Here is a 22502-nt window from a genome sequence, read left to right as displayed (position 1 = left end):
TTGAGTTCCCTAGCCGTGTCAGCACATTCGTTGAAGCCTTCCTGTGCGCTCGCACCTTCTCCATTCGCCTGGCTGGCCAAGCAGCAGGTCAGTTCGTCGCACATCGGGGTGTCCCACAAGGATCTGTGCTCGCACCAGTCCTTTTCAATATTGCTCTCCTTCCACTAGCCTGGAAGCTAGCCATGATACATAACGCACAGTACATATTGTACGCGGATGACATCACTGTCTGGTCAGTTGATCCTGAAATCTGCCACCAAGAACAAGCCCTCCAAGAGGCCCTAAACATGACGCACAACTGGTGTGCTCAGATAGGCCTTGACATTTCCAAGGACAAGACGACGTATATGTCAGTAGCGAACAAGTATGGGCGCCGTCTACTGGCACTCCGGCCTCATCAGTTAACTCTGGATCAGCAACCATTACACGAGGCTTCAACTCTCCGTGTACTCGGCCTTGAAATGGATTGCTCCGGACCTGCGGGACCATGGGTCAAGAATGCAAAGCAACAGGCTGCAGAAACGATACAGTTGATACGTCGGGTTGCGAAGAAACCTGGCGGAGCGAGCACCAACATGGCTCGCCTTCTTGTCCGTTCTGTATTGCAAACACGACTCGTCTACAGAGTCCAGTTTCATCATATCACGAAAGCACAATGGGCTCGCCTTGAGGCCATTAATAACGAAGCTATGCGGGCCATAACGGGACTACCACGTCTCACTCCGTTGCCAACCCTACAGGCTGAGTCCCAACTCAACACTATTGACCAACTCGTACACCAACGTCGATGCGCGCGCGCCCTAAAGCCATCATATTTCGGCTCGGCTGCTTCACTGGCCCGGTACATGGGACACGAAATAAACAAACCAGCATCTACGAGAGCCGATGTAGCTCCGTGGAAAAGGGTACAATTAAATGACAATAAGCCTCTTGGTCGTCTGTATAGTCCGGTTCCTCGTCAGACGAATGCCCATGTTTCCTGCCTTCACCGTGCCGATGACAATCAAGACGATGCGACTCTTGTAGCATACACTGATGCCAGTGTTAATGGCACCATAATTCACACAGCTCTCGTGTGTCCATTGATACCAGAGGCAGGCCAAACATGCTCGTATGTTGCCGATCCTGCCCCACCAGCCTACCTTGCCGAGCTTGCTGCCATACGAGACGGCTTGGCCGCGTTGCTACCTACTGTTCAAGATGATCGATACTCTCAACTCATCATTCACACAGACTCGACTCAAGCCATCCACGACATACGTAGGGTATCTCGGTCCACTATATTGTCAGATAGCATTCACCGTCTTGCTGCCACTACGAATATCCTCATACGCGTCCAGTGGGTGCCTCGAGCAGCCCTGCCGGGTCTCCTTGAAGCAGACATGGCAACCCACCCACAGATTACAACATACCCACTTCCACATTTCCCTGAAGACGCCTGTGGACGACTGATCCGAGAAAAGGAAAACCTCCGACGTACCACACGAGCTCTCATACCTCCGTGTGGGTCAGACCTCCCTGGTGGGTTAACCCGCCGAGAAGAGGTTACGTTAGGAGGCTACGTGTCGGGGTCGCGCTCACCCCGTCTGTGACCGCTCTCTGGCCACAACAATACCATGGTCCTTACGGCTCATCGTGCCCATTTTGCAACGCAGGAATCCAAAATGTGACAGTGACACACCTATTATGGACGTGCCCAGGGCTTCATCTAAGCCGTCTCCGCCATCTCCGGGCAACAGGCCTCCGGCCTGGCCGCCCACCCGACCTTGAACGTTGGATTCATGGACCCCATCATCGTTCACTCCTAGATTTTTTGCACGAGTCGAACCTATTCGTGTATTTATAGCATCTTTTGTATTATGCCTAAGGGCATGCTTTCGAATTTAAAAAAAATATATACATCCCAAAGTGTGTAAACTTAGCGTCTAGACAAATGTGCCCTATATCTGCCATTTGAACGTCGCCATTGGAAATGACAAATAAAACTTCACCGTACTAGAAGTTCCAGCTAGAGTGATGTTGTGAACAGACATTAGGAAGAACCCAGAAGCAATAGTATTTGTTACTTATTTGGGCAGTAACTAGCCTATGTAATGCGGTCCTCTTCAAAGGGTTGGGTACCAGTGACCGCATAATTTTATCTTTAGCGGGTTACCCAGATGATCTCGTTTTGTTCTCGCAAATCCAGCGGAGGATGGAACTTGCCGTGCATAGTTACATTCGGTAGGCTATTGTGCACTAAGAGTACATGCGATCTACTTGATGATGATGAGTACCCTGGTAGGCCTCTGCTCCTTTACTGGCTGAGCCATTACCGTCGAACGCTTATGCCGCAGAGTACAGGCAACTTGCTTCCGACGGCGGTAACGCCAGCACCGCAGTATGCGGCGGCTGCGCGCTTGCAAAGCCAGCTTGTACAACTAAGAATTACAAAGTGGCGTGCGACACCAGTTTCCAGGCTTTGTGAAATGTTGTGTGAGACAGCTGTACCTCCACGGACAGCTACTACACAGACATGGACAGCTGTGCTTTCACCTGATTTGCCCTCTCAAGTGAAGGATTTTCATTGGCAATATCAGTGGAGCATTCTACCTACAAGAGACAGGCTTGAACGCTGGCATATGGTAGCGAATGATAAATGCATATATTGCGCACAAACAGAGGCCAACGCGCATGTAGTAAAGGACTGCGTTGTAGCACGCACCTTCTGGAAGCTAGTTGCAAGAATGTTCGGAATATCCATCGTGCGGCCACCACAGCGCCGAGATAGGTTTGCGAGTCTCGTCTACTACAGCGCTAGCTACATTTTGTGGTGCTTCCGTAACATCGCAGAATGATCTCGGCAGTCAAATAGAGCAATGTACCCCAGAATGTGGAAACTACGGGTGATAATATGGGGTCATATTGAAGAACAGTTGTTCAAACTCGATGAAGCCGAGTTTCTTCGCCGCTGGTCTACGCGGTACTTAACCGTCTCCCGAGGCAAAGTCTTTCTATAGCCAGAATAATGCTCAATTCTGTTGCCTGAGTTCAGACTGTATCTGTATGTGCCCCGGGAACCTTTCATAAATTCGAGGCTGACAATAATGCTTTTGCGTGGATGCGGTAATGAGTTTTGTTGTTGTTGTTGTTGTGTGTGGCAAAGCCAGTGTCAAGTAGACACCATTTATTATTTCCTTTCTTAATCTGTTTTGTTTACATCAAGTATGATGTATTACATGTGATGTACTTTATATTGTACTTTTCGTTCATACCCCAGTTGTAAGCGTGCCTACGGGTCAATAAGTTTCCTTGTCAGCAAACTAGCCCGGATAACGGCGCTTGTTTTTGGCTCAAGGTCACTTAAATGTCGCCGGCAAGGGGAGCTAAAAGCATTTCATGCTTGACACGGTGCTAGGCAGGCCATGTAGTGCCTGGGGCGGATAAGCGAGAGTCTATTGGAGTTAGCGAATGGATGTCAGGAGAAAAGAAGTGCAGTCGACGGCAGCAGAGAATTGTTTGGATGAAATTAGAAAATTTGCAAGCAGGATATGGAGTCGGCTGACGCAAGAGCGAGGTAGTTGGGGGATCTCTGGGAGAGGCCTCCGTACCGCAGCAGACATAAATAGGCCGTTGATGGATTTGCCAAAAAGAGGGCCTGCGATTCAGATGTTCTTCGTTTGTCGTGGGACCCCAGGTTCAGCCACTCGCTGAAGGACCTGTGCCCGTTCGTCAGCGGACCAACGTTGCCCCCAGGCAGCGGGCTCCGAAGCTACCGTTTCATCTTCATGCTCGCCAACTTGGTGCATGGGTGTTCCACGGTACCTTTCTACACGTTGTCAGTGGCCTACATGGACGACAACCTCACGCCCCAGAAGTCCAGCTGGTATATCGGTACGGCCGCATGAGCTGGGGTATTTGACCGCTGTTGAAGCCCATGAATGCAGTCAGTCAGTCAGTCAGTCAGTCAGTCAGTCAGTCAGTCAGTCAGTCAGTCAGTCAGTCAGTCAGTCAGTCAGTCAGTCAGTCAGTCAGTCAGTCAGTCAGTCAGTCAGTCAGTCAGTCAGTCAGTCAGTCAGTCAGTCAGTCAGTCAGTCAGTCAGTCAGTCAGTCAGTCAGTCAGTCAGTCAGTCAGTCAGTCAGTCAGTCAGTCAGTCAGTCAGTCAGTCAGTCAGTCAGTCAGTCAGTCAGTCAGTCAGTCAGTCAGTCAGTCAGTCAGTCAGTCAGTCAGTCAGTCAGTCAGTCAGTCAGTCAGTCAGTCAGTCAGTCAGTCAGTCAGTCAGTCAGTCAGTCAGTCAGTCAGTCAGTCAGTCAGTCAGTCAGTCAGTCAGTCAGTCAGTCAGTCAGTCAGTCAGTCAGTCAGTCAGTCAGTCAGTCAGTCAGTCAGTCAGTCAGTCAGTCAGTCAGTCAGTCAGTCAGTCAGTCAGTCAGTCAGTCAGTCAGTCAGTCAGTCAGTCAGTCAGTCAGTCAGTCAGTCAGTCAGTCAGTCAGTCAGTCAGTCAGTCAGTCAGTCAGTCAGTCAGTCAGTCAGTCAGTCAGTCAGTCAGTCAGTCAGTCAGTCAGTCAGTCAGTCAGTCAGTCAGTCAGTCAGTCAGTCAGTCAGTCAGTCAGTCAGTCAGTCAGTCAGTCAGTCAGTCAGTCAGTCAGTCAGTCAGTCAGTCAGTCAGTCAGTCAGTCAGTCAGTCAGTCAGTCAGTCAGTCAGTCAGTCAGTCAGTCAGTCAGTCAGTCAGTCAGTCAGTCAGTCAGTCAGTCAGTCAGTCAGTCAGTCAGTCAGTCAGTCAGTCAGTCAGTCAGTCAGTCAGTCAGTCAGTCAGTCAGTCAGTCAGTCAGTCAGTCAGTCAGTCAGTCAGTCAGTCAGTCAGTCAGTCAGTCAGTCAGTCAGTCAGTCAGTCAGTCAGTCAGTCAGTCAGTCAGTCAGTCAGTCAGTCAGTCAGTCAGTCAGTCAGTCAGTCAGTCAGTCAGTCAGTCAGTCAGTCAGTCAGTCAGTCAGTCAGTCAGTCAGTCAGTCAGTCAGTCAGTCAGTCAGTCAGTCAGTCAGTCAGTCAGTCAGTCAGTCAGTCAGTCAGTCAGTCAGTCAGTCAGTCAGTCAGTCAGTCAGTCAGTCAGTCAGTCAGTCAGTCAGTCAGTCAGTCAGTCAGTCAGTCAGTCAGTCAGTCAGTCAGTCAGTCAGTCAGTCAGTCAGTCAGTCAGTCAGTCAGTCAGTCAGTCAGTCAGTCAGTCAGTCAGTCAGTCAGTCAGTCAGTCAGTCAGTCAGTCAGTCAGTCAGTCAGTCAGTCAGTCAGTCAGTCAGTCAGTCAGTCAGTCAGTCAGTCAGTCAGTCAGTCAGTCAGTCAGTCAGTCAGTCAGTCAGTCAGTCAGTCAGTCAGTCAGTCAGTCAGTCAGTCAGTCAGTCAGTCAGTCAGTCAGTCAGTCAGTCAGTCAGTCAGTCAGTCAGTCAGTCAGTCAGTCAGTCAGTCAGTCAGTCAGTCAGTCAGTCAGTCAGTCAGTCAGTCAGTCAGTCAGTCAGTCAGTCAGTCAGTCAGTCAGTCAGTCAGTCAGTCAGTCAGTCAGTCAGTCAGTCAGTCAGTCAGTCAGTCAGTCAGTCAGTCAGTCAGTCAGTCAGTCAGTCAGTCAGTCAGTCAGTCAGTCAGTCAGTCAGTCAGTCAGTCAGTCAGTCAGTCAGTCAGTCAGTCAGTCAGTCAGTCAGTCAGTCAGTCAGTCAGTCAGTCAGTCAGTCAGTCAGTCAGTCAGTCAGTCAGTCAGTCAGTCAGTCAGTCAGTCAGTCAGTCAGTCAGTCAGTCAGTCAGTCAGTCAGTCAGTCAGTCAGTCAGTCAGTCAGTCAGTCAGTCAGTCAGTCAGTCAGTCAGTCAGTCAGTCAGTCAGTCAGTCAGTCAGTCAGTCAGTCAGTCAGTCAGTCAGTCAGTCAGTCAGTCAGTCAGTCAGTCAGTCAGTCAGTCAGTCAGTCAGTCAGTCAGTCAGTCAGTCAGTCAGTCAGTCAGTCAGTCAGTCAGTCAGTCAGTCAGTCAGTCAGTCAGTCAGTCAGTCAGTCAGTCAGTCAGTCAGTCAGTCAGTCAGTCAGTCAGTCAGTCAGTCAGTCAGTCAGTCAGTCAGTCAGTCAGTCAGTCAGTCAGTCAGTCAGTCAGTCAGTCAGTCAGTCAGTCAGTCAGTCAGTCAGTCAGTCAGTCAGTCAGTCAGTCAGTCAGTCAGTCAGTCAGTCAGTCAGTCAGTCAGTCAGTCAGTCAGTCAGTCAGTCAGTCAGTCAGTCAGTCAGTCAGTCAGTCAGTCAGTCAGTCAGTCAGTCAGTCAGTCAGTCAGTCAGTCAGTCAGTCAGTCAGTCAGTCAGTCAGTCAGTCAGTCAGTCAGTCAGTCAGTCAGTCAGTCAGTCAGTCAGTCAGTCAGTCAGTCAGTCAGTCAGTCAGTCAGTCAGTCAGTCAGTCAGTCAGTCAGTCAGTCAGTCAGTCAGTCAGTCAGTCAGTCAGTCAGTCAGTCAGTCAGTCAGTCAGTCAGTCAGTCAGTCAGTCAGTCAGTCAGTCAGTCAGTCAGTCAGTCAGTCAGTCAGTCAGTCAGTCAGTCAGTCAGTCAGTCAGTCAGTCAGTCAGTCAGTCAGTCAGTCAGTCAGTCAGTCAGTCAGTCAGTCAGTCAGTCAGTCAGTCAGTCAGTCAGTCAGTCAGTCAGTCAGTCAGTCAGTCAGTCAGTCAGTCAGTCAGTCAGTCAGTCAGTCAGTCAGTCAGTCAGTCAGTCAGTCAGTCAGTCAGTCAGTCAGTCAGTCAGTCAGTCAGTCAGTCAGTCAGTCAGTCAGTCAGTCAGTCAGTCAGTCAGTCAGTCAGTCAGTCAGTCAGTCAGTCAGTCAGTCAGTCAGTCAGTCAGTCAGTCAGTCAGTCAGTCAGTCAGTCAGTCAGTCAGTCAGTCAGTCAGTCAGTCAGTCAGTCAGTCAGTCAGTCAGTCAGTCAGTCAGTCAGTCAGTCAGTCAGTCAGTCAGTCAGTCAGTCAGTCAGTCAGTCAGTCAGTCAGTCAGTCAGTCAGTCAGTCAGTCAGTCAGTCAGTCAGTCAGTCAGTCAGTCAGTCAGTCAGTCAGTCAGTCAGTCAGTCAGTCAGTCAGTCAGTCAGTCAGTCAGTCAGTCAGTCAGTCAGTCAGTCAGTCAGTCAGTCAGTCAGTCAGTCAGTCAGTCAGTCAGTCAGTCAGTCAGTCAGTCAGTCAGTCAGTCAGTCAGTCAGTCAGTCAGTCAGTCAGTCAGTCAGTCAGTCAGTCAGTCAGTCAGTCAGTCAGTCAGTCAGTCAGTCAGTCAGTCAGTCAGTCAGTCAGTCAGTCAGTCAGTCAGTCAGTCAGTCAGTCAGTCAGTCAGTCAGTCAGTCAGTCAGTCAGTCAGTCAGTCAGTCAGTCAGTCAGTCAGTCAGTCAGTCAGTCAGTCAGTCAGTCAGTCAGTCAGTCAGTCAGTCAGTCAGTCAGTCAGTCAGTCAGTCAGTCAGTCAGTCAGTCAGTCAGTCAGTCAGTCAGTCAGTCAGTCAGTCAGTCAGTCAGTCAGTCAGTCAGTCAGTCAGTCAGTCAGTCAGTCAGTCAGTCAGTCAGTCAGTCAGTCAGTCAGTCAGTCAGTCAGTCAGTCAGTCAGTCAGTCAGTCAGTCAGTCAGTCAGTCAGTCAGTCAGTCAGTCAGTCAGTCAGTCAGTCAGTCAGTCAGTCAGTCAGTCAGTCAGTCAGTCAGTCAGTCAGTCAGTCAGTCAGTCAGTCAGTCAGTCAGTCAGTCAGTCAGTCAGTCAGTCAGTCAGTCAGTCAGTCAGTCAGTCAGTCAGTCAGTCAGTCAGTCAGTCAGTCAGTCAGTCAGTCAGTCAGTCAGTCAGTCAGTCAGTCAGTCAGTCAGTCAGTCAGTCAGTCAGTCAGTCAGTCAGTCAGTCAGTCAGTCAGTCAGTCAGTCAGTCAGTCAGTCAGTCAGTCAGTCAGTCAGTCAGTCAGTCAGTCAGTCAGTCAGTCAGTCAGTCAGTCAGTCAGTCAGTCAGTCAGTCAGTCAGTCAGTCAGTCAGTCAGTCAGTCAGTCAGTCAGTCAGTCAGTCAGTCAGTCAGTCAGTCAGTCAGTCAGTCAGTCAGTCAGTCAGTCAGTCAGTCAGTCAGTCAGTCAGTCAGTCAGTCAGTCAGTCAGTCAGTCAGTCAGTCAGTCAGTCAGTCAGTCAGTCAGTCAGTCAGTCAGTCAGTCAGTCAGTCAGTCAGTCAGTCAGTCAGTCAGTCAGTCAGTCAGTCAGTCAGTCAGTCAGTCAGTCAGTCAGTCAGTCAGTCAGTCAGTCAGTCAGTCAGTCAGTCAGTCAGTCAGTCAGTCAGTCAGTCAGTCAGTCAGTCAGTCAGTCAGTCAGTCAGTCAGTCAGTCAGTCAGTCAGTCAGTCAGTCAGTCAGTCAGTCAGTCAGTCAGTCAGTCAGTCAGTCAGTCAGTCAGTCAGTCAGTCAGTCAGTCAGTCAGTCAGTCAGTCAGTCAGTCAGTCAGTCAGTCAGTCAGTCAGTCAGTCAGTCAGTCAGTCAGTCAGTCAGTCAGTCAGTCAGTCAGTCAGTCAGTCAGTCAGTCAGTCAGTCAGTCAGTCAGTCAGTCAGTCAGTCAGTCAGTCAGTCAGTCAGTCAGTCAGTCAGTCAGTCAGTCAGTCAGTCAGTCAGTCAGTCAGTCAGTCAGTCAGTCAGTCAGTCAGTCAGTCAGTCAGTCAGTCAGTCAGTCAGTCAGTCAGTCAGTCAGTCAGTCAGTCAGTCAGTCAGTCAGTCAGTCAGTCAGTCAGTCAGTCAGTCAGTCAGTCAGTCAGTCAGTCAGTCAGTCAGTCTTCAACCGCTGTTGGAGTCCATGCAATCAATCAATGGCATTGGTATTGTGCTTTAAGAATATGAAATTTTTTCATTTATATAGGCAGACAAGGGTCCCAAATTCAGCGTCTGTACCAGTGCCCTCGATGAAAGTTAAATGAAATAAGAAGCAACGATATAGCGAAGAAGGCAAAGTTTCAGAAACTCCGACAATAGTCACACGGACAATACATCAGTACAACAAGAGACGAAGTTGTACTGATACTACTACTATACTGTATACTGTGCTGTATACTACTACGATAAAAAGCGGTGGCATTGAGATATGAATTTACTAAGCAGTCTTTAGATAGAGCTTGAAACGCAACAAAAGTACCCACGTTACCCAACCCAATCCATACCCAACCCGCAAAAACATTTTAGAGCGATATTCATGCAAAAAAAATAAAAGCACCTAATATGCAAAATAAATAGAAAATAAACAAGAATTTGGGGATATCCAACTCTCAGTGCCTGTAGAACCTACGTATTGATTTTCTTGCCGTGCGCATGCTTTTGAAACGTGTTTCTTCCTTATCATGCAACTGAGCATGCTTGGCAGCATGTTCGGACGTGACGGGGAGCGTTGCAAACAGATAGAGGATCTGGGTCCTCCAAGCTTGCTGCGTTACATACACGTGCTGCTGCGAAGGTCAGGTCCATGGAGGAAGAAAAAGTATAGGAGGGAGCATTACGCCACCCATTCAGTCTTGGCAAGCGAATGCTCCGTGAAGCCACAGTGGTGGTCCAACACGTGACTTCTTGCGTCGAGATCGCGGAGCGAGAATCGGTATCTGCTGAGACGTTTGGTTCCCAGTAGCTATGCCAGCAGTTTCTATTCGGTGCGCGCTTGCTCAGCGGCCCTGCCATGGCTGTGCCTGCAGAGCGGAAACACTAAAATCAACCACGCACTTCGACGTGCGATCACGTGTTGGGCCGACGGTTTTGGCTTCAATCGCGTTGTGGTACGCTCCCTCCTGTCCTTTTTCTTTCTCCATGGCCACGTCTTTAGGAGGGGACTCAGCACTGTCTCACAGCTTTATTTTACCCAGTGTACACCGAACTCATCGTATAAAAGTTTGTCATGCAAGGATTAGGGTACGTAGAATTTTTATATGTGTCCAACATGCTTTAGAACAAGGATCAGTCTTAACATAATTTTACTGCAGTGATTTGACTGGGCCACTCGCAGGCATCTACTACACCGCAGCCATCATGGGGCCAGGTGTCGGCTTCATCCTGGCTAGCATATTTCTCGGCATCTATACTGACGTCAGCGTAGACCCGTCGAGGTGAATCTCGCAGCACGAATATACTAATGCTGATTGCCACTTGTAGATAGAGGTACATCGAAGACACTCTTTGCTTTTGGGAGTGAAGGAGATGTACTCTGCTCAGCGATTGATACGCGAATATCGGGGTGCAGGGTTTTCGCGAAACTTAGCGAAAAGCAAAGGACGCGATAGATGTGCGACCAACTTTGAAGTTTCTGTGACGTATCAGAATTTGTGGCGCATCTTTTGGGCCCTTTGCTACTCACTAGGTTGCACAAGAAAAGAACGCTAAGCACATCGACGTTCGCGTTTCAAGCGGTGGCGGAGAGACTCTCACGTTTCGTCAGATAAATGGGTTCAGCGAAGCACTTCACGGCGACGCTCATATGTGACTGAAATTGCATTGACACCGTAATATAACATCTAGAGTCTACTCACTTATCAAAATACCCACCGTCAAGTGTTCAACACCTATGCATTACGCAGGGAATGTGACGCGCACAGAAAGAAATCTGACTTTTTACAGTCGCGCACAGTGTCCCAATGCTTGCAGTGCTATAGACACAGGCCTACGCACATCACTCGTCAAGTAGCGCGTCTAATTACCTCACTGCACGTGCGCGAGCTTGCATGATCCTCCAATTTTCTCTCTGGTGTTCGGCAGTGTTACGTGTTGTTGTTCTGGGCGCACTGCGCATGGACACCTAGAATCTGTCTCGGTGTTACCACCAGACAGTAAAGCAGCAGCAAATATTTGGGGACGGAAGATGCGGAAATTTCCGTTTTCATCAAAGAAGCGGGCAAGCCTGGAACTGTTGATTTGGCACGTGCCTCAATGTGGAATTTTTTGGTTCACCAACTATGCCATATATTACAGGTTATTTGTTGTCATTGCAGTAACAAAGAAAAGTCACAAACTTCGGCCTTTTTCTTTTTGGCAACTACAGTAACGGTATAAAGGATGCTTCCTCCTTGTTGAAAGCCTCTTTTTACACTCGTTAGCTAAACAGTGTTAGTAGCTTTCTTTCTTTAGAGATCAGTAGGCCTTTGTAGAAGAGAAAAAAATAATTCCCATTTGTCTGTCTTCCACTTTATCCGACTCTGTGGTGCCTTCAAGAGCTTGTCTTATTCAATAAGTGCTTTTTTGTGCGAAGTAATTTCTTCGTAAAAGTTTTTGAGGGTTCTATTTTTATTAGAATACCTGTAAATTCTGACGTGCAAATGGTTAAATCAATGTTTAGCCAATTCAACATTTTTTTGAAGTATTGCTAAACTTGCTCAAAGTTGGAGGCCATAGAAAGATGTGATTCAGAGAATAAATGGAGTGATGGTTCTTGCCCATGTCAACACATAGTTTCTCTAAACTTCACTCAGACACATTGTCAATGAAGTCCTGTACGGAGTAGTTCGCGTATTCCTTCATTGGAGCGCCAACTACTTTCTTTTTATGAAGCATGAGATCATTGAGGATGTGTTTTTGAATTGCTGCAAGAGAATGTTGTTTTGACATGTACTCCGGGGAAAAGCTAATACAGAATTGCCACTGACTGATCGCGCGCACTATATTGAGGTTTATCCTGACCCATAGATACATGATATAATCATTCGTCGAAGAGTGATGACATCAAGCAGGCCGCCGTGCTTAGAGGTCCAGATAAGACTGGTGGCATTAAGGAATTGCGATTCGTGTGCACAGTCTTTCGGCGAGCATATTGCGTAGAACAAGTACAAATTGCGCGAAATCTTATGCGCGAAAAGCTGTGAGGACGATATTCTGAGAACTAATTAATCAATTGACCGCCATGATATTTCTTTCCAAATTGCTGTCAGCCGATAGCTGCACAACCCAACTTAAGAACTTATTTGCAATGCTGTATTGATATAAAGTTTGTACGTGGCTTCTAACGCTACACAGGAAAAAAAAGAAAAATGGCTGCATGCAGTGGTGTAGCGCTTAGAACAACTGACTCACCAACAATTCGTTATGGGTTTGGATCTCGTCGGGAATGACTTAATTTTACGAAAAACGAAGGTCTTGAGTCTAATTTTTGATGGCAAACCTATCAGCACGAGCTTCCCTGAATGATCTGGATCAATGCCTCCATTACTAGATGCCTGCCGCGTTGTCTGGTAATCTCGGTTCCTGGCCCTCTCCCTTTTCTCTCCTCCGCGAAAAGGCAACGAGCGCATCTCATGGCGAACGCCTGTAACTTAGATCACGTGCTGCGGAGTCTGAGATTACTATGGCATCTGTTACCGTCTCGGAGGCCTGCGATAACGCTCGCTAACAGACACCCGCGCATACAGCGCGCCGGCGGATGCATTCAGCCGCCGCTGCCACATCCGCCGGAAGTTGAAAAGGCAACGCGCGCCGCCTCACGGAACTTATGCTGAACTAAGGGGACCGTCGCTACAATGGGAAAGCGAGCAACGCGGCGGGCATCTAGTAAAGGAGGCATTGTCTGGATAATGACTACTGGCATCCAAAAAAAGCGCCGCTATGTGCTTGCCCACTCGGAGCCATGTTAGGAGCACAAAATTTTCGGTTTCTCTGAGGCTCCGCAACTCAAACGCGAGGATATATGTAACCGGAAATGTTTTGAAAAAGAAAACTATGTATTTATTTTTTACAAAACAACCCTATCACCCCGAAGGTACTCTCCATTACACGTAATACAGTTGTCCATTCTGCGATTCCATTCTTCGAAACATTTTGCAAACTCATCTGTTTTTATGGGCTAATAGCTCCTCTCTCGTTTTTTCCCCTCAGCTCTTCTACGTCGTGAAATCAGTCTTTTCATGTTGTTCTTCATCCGAGGAGGAAAACAATATGTCCCACGGAGCGAGGTAAGCTGAGTAAGCAGCGTGGGCACCTGACCTCCCTCCGTGCGACGTTTTTGTTTCCTTGGATGGAGAATGGCATGAAGGGTCTGATTTCACGACGTAGAAGAGGCGAGGGAAAAAAAACGGGAGAGGAGCTATTAGGCCATAAAAACAGGCGAGCTTGAAAAATGTTTCGAAGAATGGAATCGCAGAATGGACAAATGTATTATGTTTAATGGAGAGTACCGCTGGGGTGACAGGGTTGTTTCGTAAAAAAATACATAAATACATAGCTTTTTCCAAAGATTTCGGGTTACTTCTGGGTACCCCACCGTATAATGCGACTTAACACTGCAGAACTTTTTGTTTTTCAGCAGTTAGTGTAACTGAAAACGAAAGAACACGCCCGCCATTTACGCTAGAACAGGCGCTGAGAAATTCTTGGTTTCAGAGCCTGTTTCGGCTACAAAATACTAAGTCTGTGTTTTGCCCAAATAACTAATAGATTTAGGCGTGCGGAAGTACGTAAAGTGTTTGCTATTGAGAGAAAACGTTTCTGCCCGTTTAGCACAGAAGTTTGAACTTTGATTCCGATAATACTGCAATGTAATGAAGGGATACGGAACTATTAAGTCTCTGTTATGGTATCGCCAATTGTGTTCTGAGTTCCTAGGGCAGCTATCTTCGTTTTGCTAACAACAACAACAGTAATAACAATAACAACAATAATAACAAGAACTATAACAATAATAACAATAATTATAACAATAATAACAACAATAACAATAACAATAATAACAATAATAATAATAATATTAATAATAATAATAATAACAACACCAAAAAATGTTGTGTTCCCTTCGCATATATATGAAAGGTTGTGCTGAGTGTAGGTCTGTTAAACATGTCGCACACTAAACATTCCATGCATGCATCATAATACACATAGATGTGATCCTGCTTGCCACGTAACATTGAGGCGCCTACCTTGCCGACGTCCACTTCAGTGGCTTTACACCGAAGCAAAGTTCATGCTTGATGAGTATACCTCACAGCGACTTCTAGAGCAGACGATGATCCACACGAAGGAAGAAGGAGACCCAAAAACGATTACCAGTCGCCTAACCAGGGATGTCTTAGTAGGGACGTTCACATAAAGGTGACAAGTGCCACATGGCGTCGCATATCTAGCGCATCGCATCCGTGTAAACAGCGGTAATGTGCTAGGAAGGTGCATGAGAGTATTGCTACAGGAGAGGCTACAGTTCGAGACGGAGTAAGTCGTCTTGTCGATTGCATGTAAACCCTCGCATATCGCATTGAGGAAGTGAGGGAAAGTGAGACGGGCTGCCGCCATGCACTCGCCTTCACTGACCGGCGCAACGCAAATCCCGGGAGACGGGTCCGGGCTTATTTTGGACGAAGAGAAATGCGCCCCATTGAAACGATGTCGCACAACGTTGCCGTGATTCGCTAAGAAATGCCATACGCTATCGTCGCAATAATATAAACGGTGCTAGCGTCTAGCCTCAGACATTCCTGGGTACAGGCGTGTCGGAACTCAGCGAAAAACAGTGGTAGTCTGTGAAGGTGTTCGGCTCATCGTTGTGTGGGGAGTAGGATCACATGTCTGGGTAACACGTTGACCAGCCCTTGTTCTCGATAAACCTGAGACTACGACACCTCTTCTGTGGCTGCCGACCGAGGTATGCCCCGTTCTACCACCGTAGACCAATTTTGTCAACGCCACATTTTGAAATAGCCATATGCGCTGTTGTGGCTTGTGCAGCATCGGCATGTCGCCGTCCAGCAACGTGTGGGTTGGCGCTTGGTGGATCGGCTTCGTGATTACCGGCTTTTCGGCGCTGCTCATCAGCTTGCCTACGTTTGGCTTTCCAAAGAGACTTCCAGATGCCGTGAACACCCAAGAGGCACACGAGGTGGACTTCCGCGCGCTGAAGGGCGACACTTTGCAGGTGCGCCTCGCCGACATGCCCAGAGCCGTGTTCTACCTGCTGCAAAACTACACGTTCCTGTTCATCAGCCTGGCCGCCACCGTCGAGAGTGAGTCGAGTTCGAGAAGCCGCTGGCTACATAGGCCGCCAGCCCAAGCCGGTGTTCGCTCATAACTGATCAATATTTTCGCAAGCTGCGTAATCACGCTCCATCACGCGCGCTCACACTTGACGGCACTCACTCGCGTTCACAGTCCCTGCCATTCACACTCACCGGCAGCCAGTCACCCTCATACTTGCGTTCAGTTGCCTGCACTTACTCACATACGTAATTACGTCCACCATCACTAATTTACAGTCACTCACGCCCATGCTATCGCCCACGCAACGTGATTGTCACCGAATTTCGTTCTTAGTGACATTATTCGGCCCTCACCCCTGTTAATTCTGACTTCCACTCAGAGCCTTCCTCACTCACTCACAGTATATCACTCGTAAGTGTCCACTAGTGCACTCTAATGTATCCACTCAGTGCAGTTGTGAGTGAGTATGCCGACCTTTGCTTAGTCGAGGCTCTTCGAGTAAAATCCAGCCGACGTGGTGGCCCATCGGTTTTCGGTGCTCTGCTGGCCGAGCACGACATAGCGGCTTGTCTTCCCGCCCGGGACCACTGCATTCTAATGGAAGGAAACCAGCGACACTTTCGTGTACTGCCCTTTCTGGGCACGCTGAACAGTCTCGTGTGGTCGAGGTTTAGTTCTCGAACCTCTCTCAATCCCCCCCCCCCCCCCCCCCCCACCCGCTCACTCCACGTTTCGGTGCATCACACAGCCCGTGAGTTGCATTGGCAGTCTAAAAGAAGGGTTTACGTCGGGAGTTTCCATCTAACTACACAGGAAGGAGAAATTGCTTTGCTCGGGATTCATTACAATTAACTGTGTTAGGTTTTTTGCAATTACCAGCAAAACCTAGTATCTACCGTTTATTAGGGAGCCGGTTGCTCATTTGCGCTCCAATTTAAAAAAGAAAGAATAATGTAAGCATGTCACGCAAGCTGCAAACTTAACGTCTGCTTCAGATACTCGAAGAAATGTAGTTTAGAATACTGGAATGTCGGTTTTTGGCGGAAAGCATATACAGTAACTTTGTGCTAAAAGGCACAGCGTACGAGACCCATGCGAAACTGACTAAACTCGGTTTCTCTTGGCGGTTTTGTCTAGTGATTTACTTGGTTTGCTTGATATGTTCAAGTTGTACAGCAGAGCCCTATTAAGCGACGAATACAGCCGACAGTGTGCTAGTATTGTCACGCTGTAGGGACGGTCAAGAACGCAGCGGCAGAACTGAGAATCACGGAACTAACTTTCTATAGAGCGAACTTATGCCCCTAAAAGCAAATAACAGTAGTAGCATAACGGTGGCGGTGAACACAGTCGACGATCGTCGATAATCTGATCTCTGCGTCAAGCGCATCGGCTTTTATAGAAGAATCGTCGAACGTTCCAGCGTTATCGCTGGTGCCCACCCGTATTCCAGAAAGTACTACACAATTTGTGTCGCGCATACCATCACGTTACACTAGTCTCGGTGACGACAGACAACCGATAGAACCATCAATGACATTCGTCAAACTTCGGATTCATGTAGGCACGTCCTGCGCCGAGAGATAACATTTAACGCTTGTTAGCCGGTAAAATGCGGTCACCGGACACAGATAAAGACTATGCGTGCCAGTTTTAATAGAGCTATATGCCGGGAACTTAAGATCAGTGACACCTCAAAGAAAACATACATGAAGGACAGAGTCAGTGTTATTTTGGAAGCAACAAGGGCACATTTTTTATTTTATTTATGTTGCTGTCCTTCACGTGTCATCAAAATCTACAAGGAGTCGCCTATTTTTCCTGCAGTGATGATTGGCTCTGGCTACTTGAACTTCGTCACCAAACTGTTCGAAAGCCAGTTCGGAATGACCTCGTCCGGAGCAGCAGTCCTGCTTGGTGAGAGCAATCAGTAGTTTCTCTCTGAAATTACGAGCAACATGACTTCATATAACCTATACGAACACTAAATGCTGCCCAAGGCAGTGTTGCTAAAGGAGGCTTACGTTTCGGCTTCCACAGAGAAGCCTTATTCACTCCCGTGACTTGCGTAAAACAGGCTTCCGCCCAGAAGCCGAAACGTCAACGTTCTAACGCGATTTTCAGTTTATAACGCAATTCATTTCTCGCCCAGACAAGATCTTCTCCAAATCGTTATTTAAGTTGCTCGAATTGGCCGGTTGATTACGGCATTGTAACGGCGACCATTGAAATACGGCAAGAGGGAGCCATTTTCGGAGTTTTTTGGAAATGGGAGGAGCACTGGGACGTGTACACACTGTAGCCTAACTCGCAGACTACAGCCTTAAGAATGCTAAGGCGGAACCTGAGGCAGCGAACAATAAGACAGCAGCGTGATAGGAACTAATAGAGCGTGTCCACGACGAACTTCATTTCGCCACCCCTTCTGCAAACGATGCCTGTTAGTAGTTCTTAGCGGAAGAAAGAGCATGTATGCTTCGAAGAACGTAGCTTTCTTTTCATGTTTCATTCCTTTCCTCCGACTTTCCCCGTTTTCTTATCGTGAAAAACCGGCTGAGGCCTTGGAATGAATGAGCAGGGAGATAATCGAGACTATGGGATACAAGCTGTGGTAAGGGAAGGCATGCCACCAGAAAAAAAAAAAAACGAAAACAATCAAGCGTACAATGCACTTTGCCTCGTCATTCTGCCCAAGGCTGCCTTGAATTGAAATGCAACAGAAAAGCGGCGCCAGAGGTTAATCGCCTACGCTCTATGAAATCAGTGAGTTCGATTAATCCATATGATATACTTTGACTGTAAACATGGTAGCTTTGTTTTTCTGGTGCCAAAAGTAGAGGAGAGGGATCAGCGTAAAAACTATGAAAATATCTTCTCTAAAATGCATATTACCTCTTCTTTTTAAAAAAATCTATTGGCGATGGATTGATGGATGGATATTATGAGCGTCCCCTTTGGAATGGGGCGGTGGGTTGCGCCACCAAGCTCTTGCTATTATACCGCCTAATGTTCTACCCAGGTTAAACAAGAAAAAAAGCACTATGAACTCCCACAACAAAATTTTCTGATCCCCTATTGCGAACTTTGCTTTTGTACGTCTCCGTTTTTTGTCGTTTCCCTACTTTTCTTCCACCAATCCTCCAATCGCCTCTTACTAATGCCTATTGCGGACATGTTTACTTTTCCACTGCTCTCGCTGAACCCAAGGGCTTCAAGGAGGCCAGTGGTGCCTAAATCGACCGCTGGGAAGACGTCTTCACATTCTAATAAAACATGCTCCATAGTTTTCCTAGCTTTACCGCAGCAAGCACATGATTCTTCTTCCTACTTATATGTCGCTTTATAGGTGCGTGTTCTAAAGCATACCGATCTCGCTTCGAAAAGTAATGAGCTTTCCTTTGAGCTGTCATAAATTGTTTCTTTCCTGATTTCGTTTTTTCATCTTAAGTAGTTACTCGTGGCAGATTTCTTTTCCATTGCCGGCACCCATGAGATTATTCCAGCCTCTCTGACTCTCCGCTTGAGGTTCTTTGTTTCTGTGTTGCCCACCCTACAGGCCGCATACGTGCTGGTAAGCTTCCTAGTTCTTTTCCTTCACTGTGAAACAATGTTTTTCCTGTACAGATACCTCAACACTCTCCCAGCCCATTTACTTTCTTCCATATTCATCAGTCGTTCCTCATACTCAATTTTACTGCAAGCTTCCCTCACTTCAAAACTAGTCCAGCCCATATCACCCTGCACAACTTCATTTGTAGTATTCCCGTGAGCGCCCAATGCGAGGCGTCCCACTGACCTTTGGTTCCCATCGAGTCCTGATTGTAACTCTGATTTAAAGCAAACAACAACATTTCCAAAAGTAAATCCTGAAACCATTGCACCTTTCCACATACCTCGGAGCACCTCGTACCTATTGTATCCCCATAGCGCTCTGTGCTTCATTATGGCTGCGTTTCTCTTCCCCTTCACTGTTTTTGTTTTTTCCTGTGTTTCCATATATCTAATGCCTTCGTTTATCCATATACCAAGGTATTTATATTCTGTTACCCGAGGTATTTCCTGGCCCTGTATTGCCACTGTCTGTTCACTGTTTTCATTTAATACCATAACACCTGATTTTCTAACACTGAATTTCAAACATAAATTGTTGTTTACCTGTCCACAGATATTAGCCAGACGTTCGATATCACTGCTTGCTAGCTAGCAACACAGTGTCGTCCGCATAAGATAAACCTGGAAGCTGCTGCTCTACTACTGTACCCACCTGTTTGTATGAGAGATTAAACCCGATATTACTTCCTTCTAGCACCCTCTCCATCCTCACCATGTACTATCGGCCAAAAAAGTAAACGGACCACGGCTTAGGTGGCCGGAGCGGCTGCGGGGCCACACCGGGGCGCTGCTATCTCGCTCCGCGCGCTGACGGCGAGAGTGCCCCGAGTGACGCCATCTTCGCCCTCACCCTCACGCGGGGCCTCATCACGTTTGATAAATTTCTAGTGCGCCGTTCGGTTGTTCTGGTGCTGACGGTTGCGACGAAGGGGACTGTGCATTGCCGATAGTCTACAACGTGCGCGGTCGCACACTAACGGTCGGCAGCCGGACATCAAACCGCGACACTGAGAAGGAACGAAGACCCGTTCTGATTGTTGTTTTGCTTATATTCACCTTATCCTTCATATCAATGCATGTCGCCGGCGTTCACCGCTGCTTGATTTACGCAACAGAACGTAAGTAGCTACAATGGCGGCTACGGTGATGCGCGCTCTTTCACGCAGGCGTGATAAGTTACAGGCGCCAAGCTTTACTGAGGGCGCGGCTTTTCTGTCGAGATTACTTTTCCGGCATTGTCTCCAGCAGTGCGTTTAATATTTATATCAGCGACGCCCCTTAAAACTGCTTTAATTAGTTACTACAAGGCGTAGGCCGTTATGAAACTTTACAGAAGTACGGCCAGAAAGAGATAATTGGGACGACGAATCGAAATAACTAGTCAGTCGTGAAAGTTTATTCACGGAAGCATTCCCTGGCTTGAAGGGGTCCTCAGTGCGATGAAAAGTTGCCGCTGACCGCGATGACTTGGCTTACTCGCCTTGGCAAGGGAGCGCCGCCGCTATAGCTTCGGACGTCCGTGCAGCGCTTCCCACTCTCTATCGCGCCGACGTGAAAGAGAGCGCGTCACCGTATAGCCGCGGTTGCGGCTACTTGCGCGATGTTGTCTAAAATCTAGCAGTGGTGGACGCTGGCGACGTGCACTAACATGAAAGACAAGGTGAAAATAAGCAAAACAACAATGAGAACTGGCCATCGTTCCCTCTCAGGGCCATGACTTGATCCCCCGCGGCCGCCCGGTACTGCACGACAGCGCCATGTGCTGGACTACTGGCAATGCATCGCGACCGTCAGCACCAGAGCAACCGAACGGTGCACTAGAAATTTATCAAGCGTGACAAGGCCCCACGTGAGAGTGAGGGTGAAGTCTGGCGTCACTCGGGGCACTCTCGCCGTCAGCGCGCTGAGCGAGATAGCAGCGCCCCGGTGTGGCCCCGCAGCCGCTCCGGCCACCTAAGCCGTGGTTCGTTTACTTTTTTGGCCGATAGCACATCATAAACAGTAGTGGGGATAAGGGCAACCCTGCCTCAGTCAATTGTTGATATCAACTTTCTCCTCGGTCCTCCCTTCCCATTCAACGCAAGCGGTATTTTCTAGGTAAATCTCTTTCAAAAGCTGAAGGCAATCGTGACCTAAGCCATCCCCTTCCAGAATATGCCACAAAATGTTGCGGTCTACGTTGTCATAGGCTCCCGTAATGTCTAAAAACGTCACATATAACAGTCTGCTTTCTACTTTTGATATTTTAGTACACTGAGTGTGAACAAATAAGTTCCCATTTAAACGCCCACCTATTGTGAAGCCATTCTGAAGTGCTCCCAGAATGCCATTATTCTCTGCCCGTGCTTGCAGCTTTAATATGATTGACTGCATTGCTAGCCTGTATAGGACCGATGTAATGGTCAACGGTCTATACGAGTGAATTCATATTTCTCCCCCTTATCTTTGTAAATTAACTTCATTCTGTTTTGTCGCCCACTGTCTGGCGGCTCCAACTAAATGCTCGACCACTAGCGGCGGCACCGATAACAGCTCATCCAGGTTGAAGCTTGAAGCAAAAGAGGGCCTCCTACCATGGAATACGCTGAAATCCTTGTAGTTCTCAAATCACCGTGATGCCGCCGTGCGCGAGTCGAAAAATGAAAAAAAAAGAAAATGTGGATGTCGAAAGATTTGTTGCGTACCATTGTGCGTGTCATCGCGGTGGAATGACAGCAATGTGTGATTTCATATTTTCATTAAAGAAGCAGACGACGCACATCGGAGTGCGACTTGGATAAGAAACTTCGCCTTGAGAAAAGGTGGCGACTGCTGGCGGTACACCGCTTTGCTCGAAACTCTTCACTCGGGTCTTCTTTTTTCCCGAGAAGCAGAACATTGATTTCAATATCTTGCTGGCGTTTCAAATCACTGAACGTGCTTTGTTTAGGCAGGAACTTTGATAAGCTATAGTGATGTACTTTAATTTTTAAGATTCATTTGGTTTGCTTCGTTTCTAACTACCGGCCCTAGAATCTGTGTTACTAGTGCTCTAAAACGCAGGATTATTCTTGCTAAAGTACTTTTCTCTGCAGACACGGTAGCAGGAATGATAACTGCCTCGGGACGTCTGAAGTTGATCGTGGCAAAAGTTATGCCACGAGGCGGCATATCGTTTTCATAGCGTGCTTTAGTTTAGCCGTGCAAGCGGAAGATACTGTGTTTTCATTCAGGTAGTGGAGTTGTCAGTTGATTTGCGCGCAAGATTTTTAGAAGCGAGAGCAAACAGCGCTCGTTCCAGTTTCGGAGTGGTATACTTGTGAACAGCGCCGATAGTGTGTTTCCCGACGCCGTGCACACAGATAAATTCAATTACGACTGATTCGATTCGTTTCCAAGTCGTGCAATTACAGCAATAGAAGTGACTTTGCCCAAAAGAAAACCTTCGGTAAATTTTGAAAACCTCTCAGAAGAAACTCAACTTGGTCCGATTGGCTGTTATTCACTTCCCGCGTTTCACTTGGTTTTTGAGAAATTCAACGGGCAGCGAGTGCCTGCCGTGTTCGCAAGCCCGAACTCTGTACCTGGAACGATTGAGGTCACAGCGCTGGATTCACACGGAAAAGACGACAGGTCGTGCGCTAACTACCAACTTAATTTATTTCCGAAGAGCATGGTACTGTAGCGACAAGACGAGTAGAAATCGAAGCACGCGCAAACTAACATTTTCCAGATATGCACTTTCATCTCTGCTCAGAGTAATCCACGGCCCCCGACTACCAAATGGAACTCTCTTCTTTGTTTTTATCCCCAGACACAAAGACCAGGTATAACGTTACAGTTTGTCTCTCGTGCTTTTGAAATACACATTGGCATCAAAATGCAGGAGCTATATGTGCCACGGTGCCGCTATAGACTTAAGTATTTGAGTATCTAATGCCAGCGCTACACAAGACGAGAGAACCACTTCAAAAACGAAAAGGTTATCAGAAATACAATTACTATAAGG

The 22502-nt window shown here is 47.7% G+C and overlaps 1 protein-coding gene across 1 annotated transcript in view; it reads left to right on the top strand.

The window, feature by feature from the left end:
- The window catches only part of LOC126518157 (solute carrier organic anion transporter family member 4A1-like), a 67059-nt gene that overhangs the window by 32736 nt on the left and 11821 nt on the right, over positions 1–22502 (top strand). The window contains exons 4-7 of the mRNA XM_072285179.1: positions 3677–3873; positions 9960–10059; positions 14654–14928; positions 16730–16819. Coding sequence (XP_072141280.1) covers positions 3677–3873; positions 9960–10059; positions 14654–14928; positions 16730–16819 — 662 coding nt within the window. The remainder of the gene's footprint in view (positions 1–3676; positions 3874–9959; positions 10060–14653; positions 14929–16729; positions 16820–22502) is intronic.

Source organism: Dermacentor andersoni, chromosome 11 (genome assembly GCF_023375885.2).
Source record: "Dermacentor andersoni chromosome 11, qqDerAnde1_hic_scaffold, whole genome shotgun sequence".
NCBI classification, from domain to species: Eukaryota; Metazoa; Arthropoda; class Arachnida; order Ixodida; family Ixodidae; genus Dermacentor; species Dermacentor andersoni.
The sequence above is the reverse complement of the archived record's forward strand: the minus strand, read 5'-3'. Positions and strand labels throughout refer to the sequence as shown.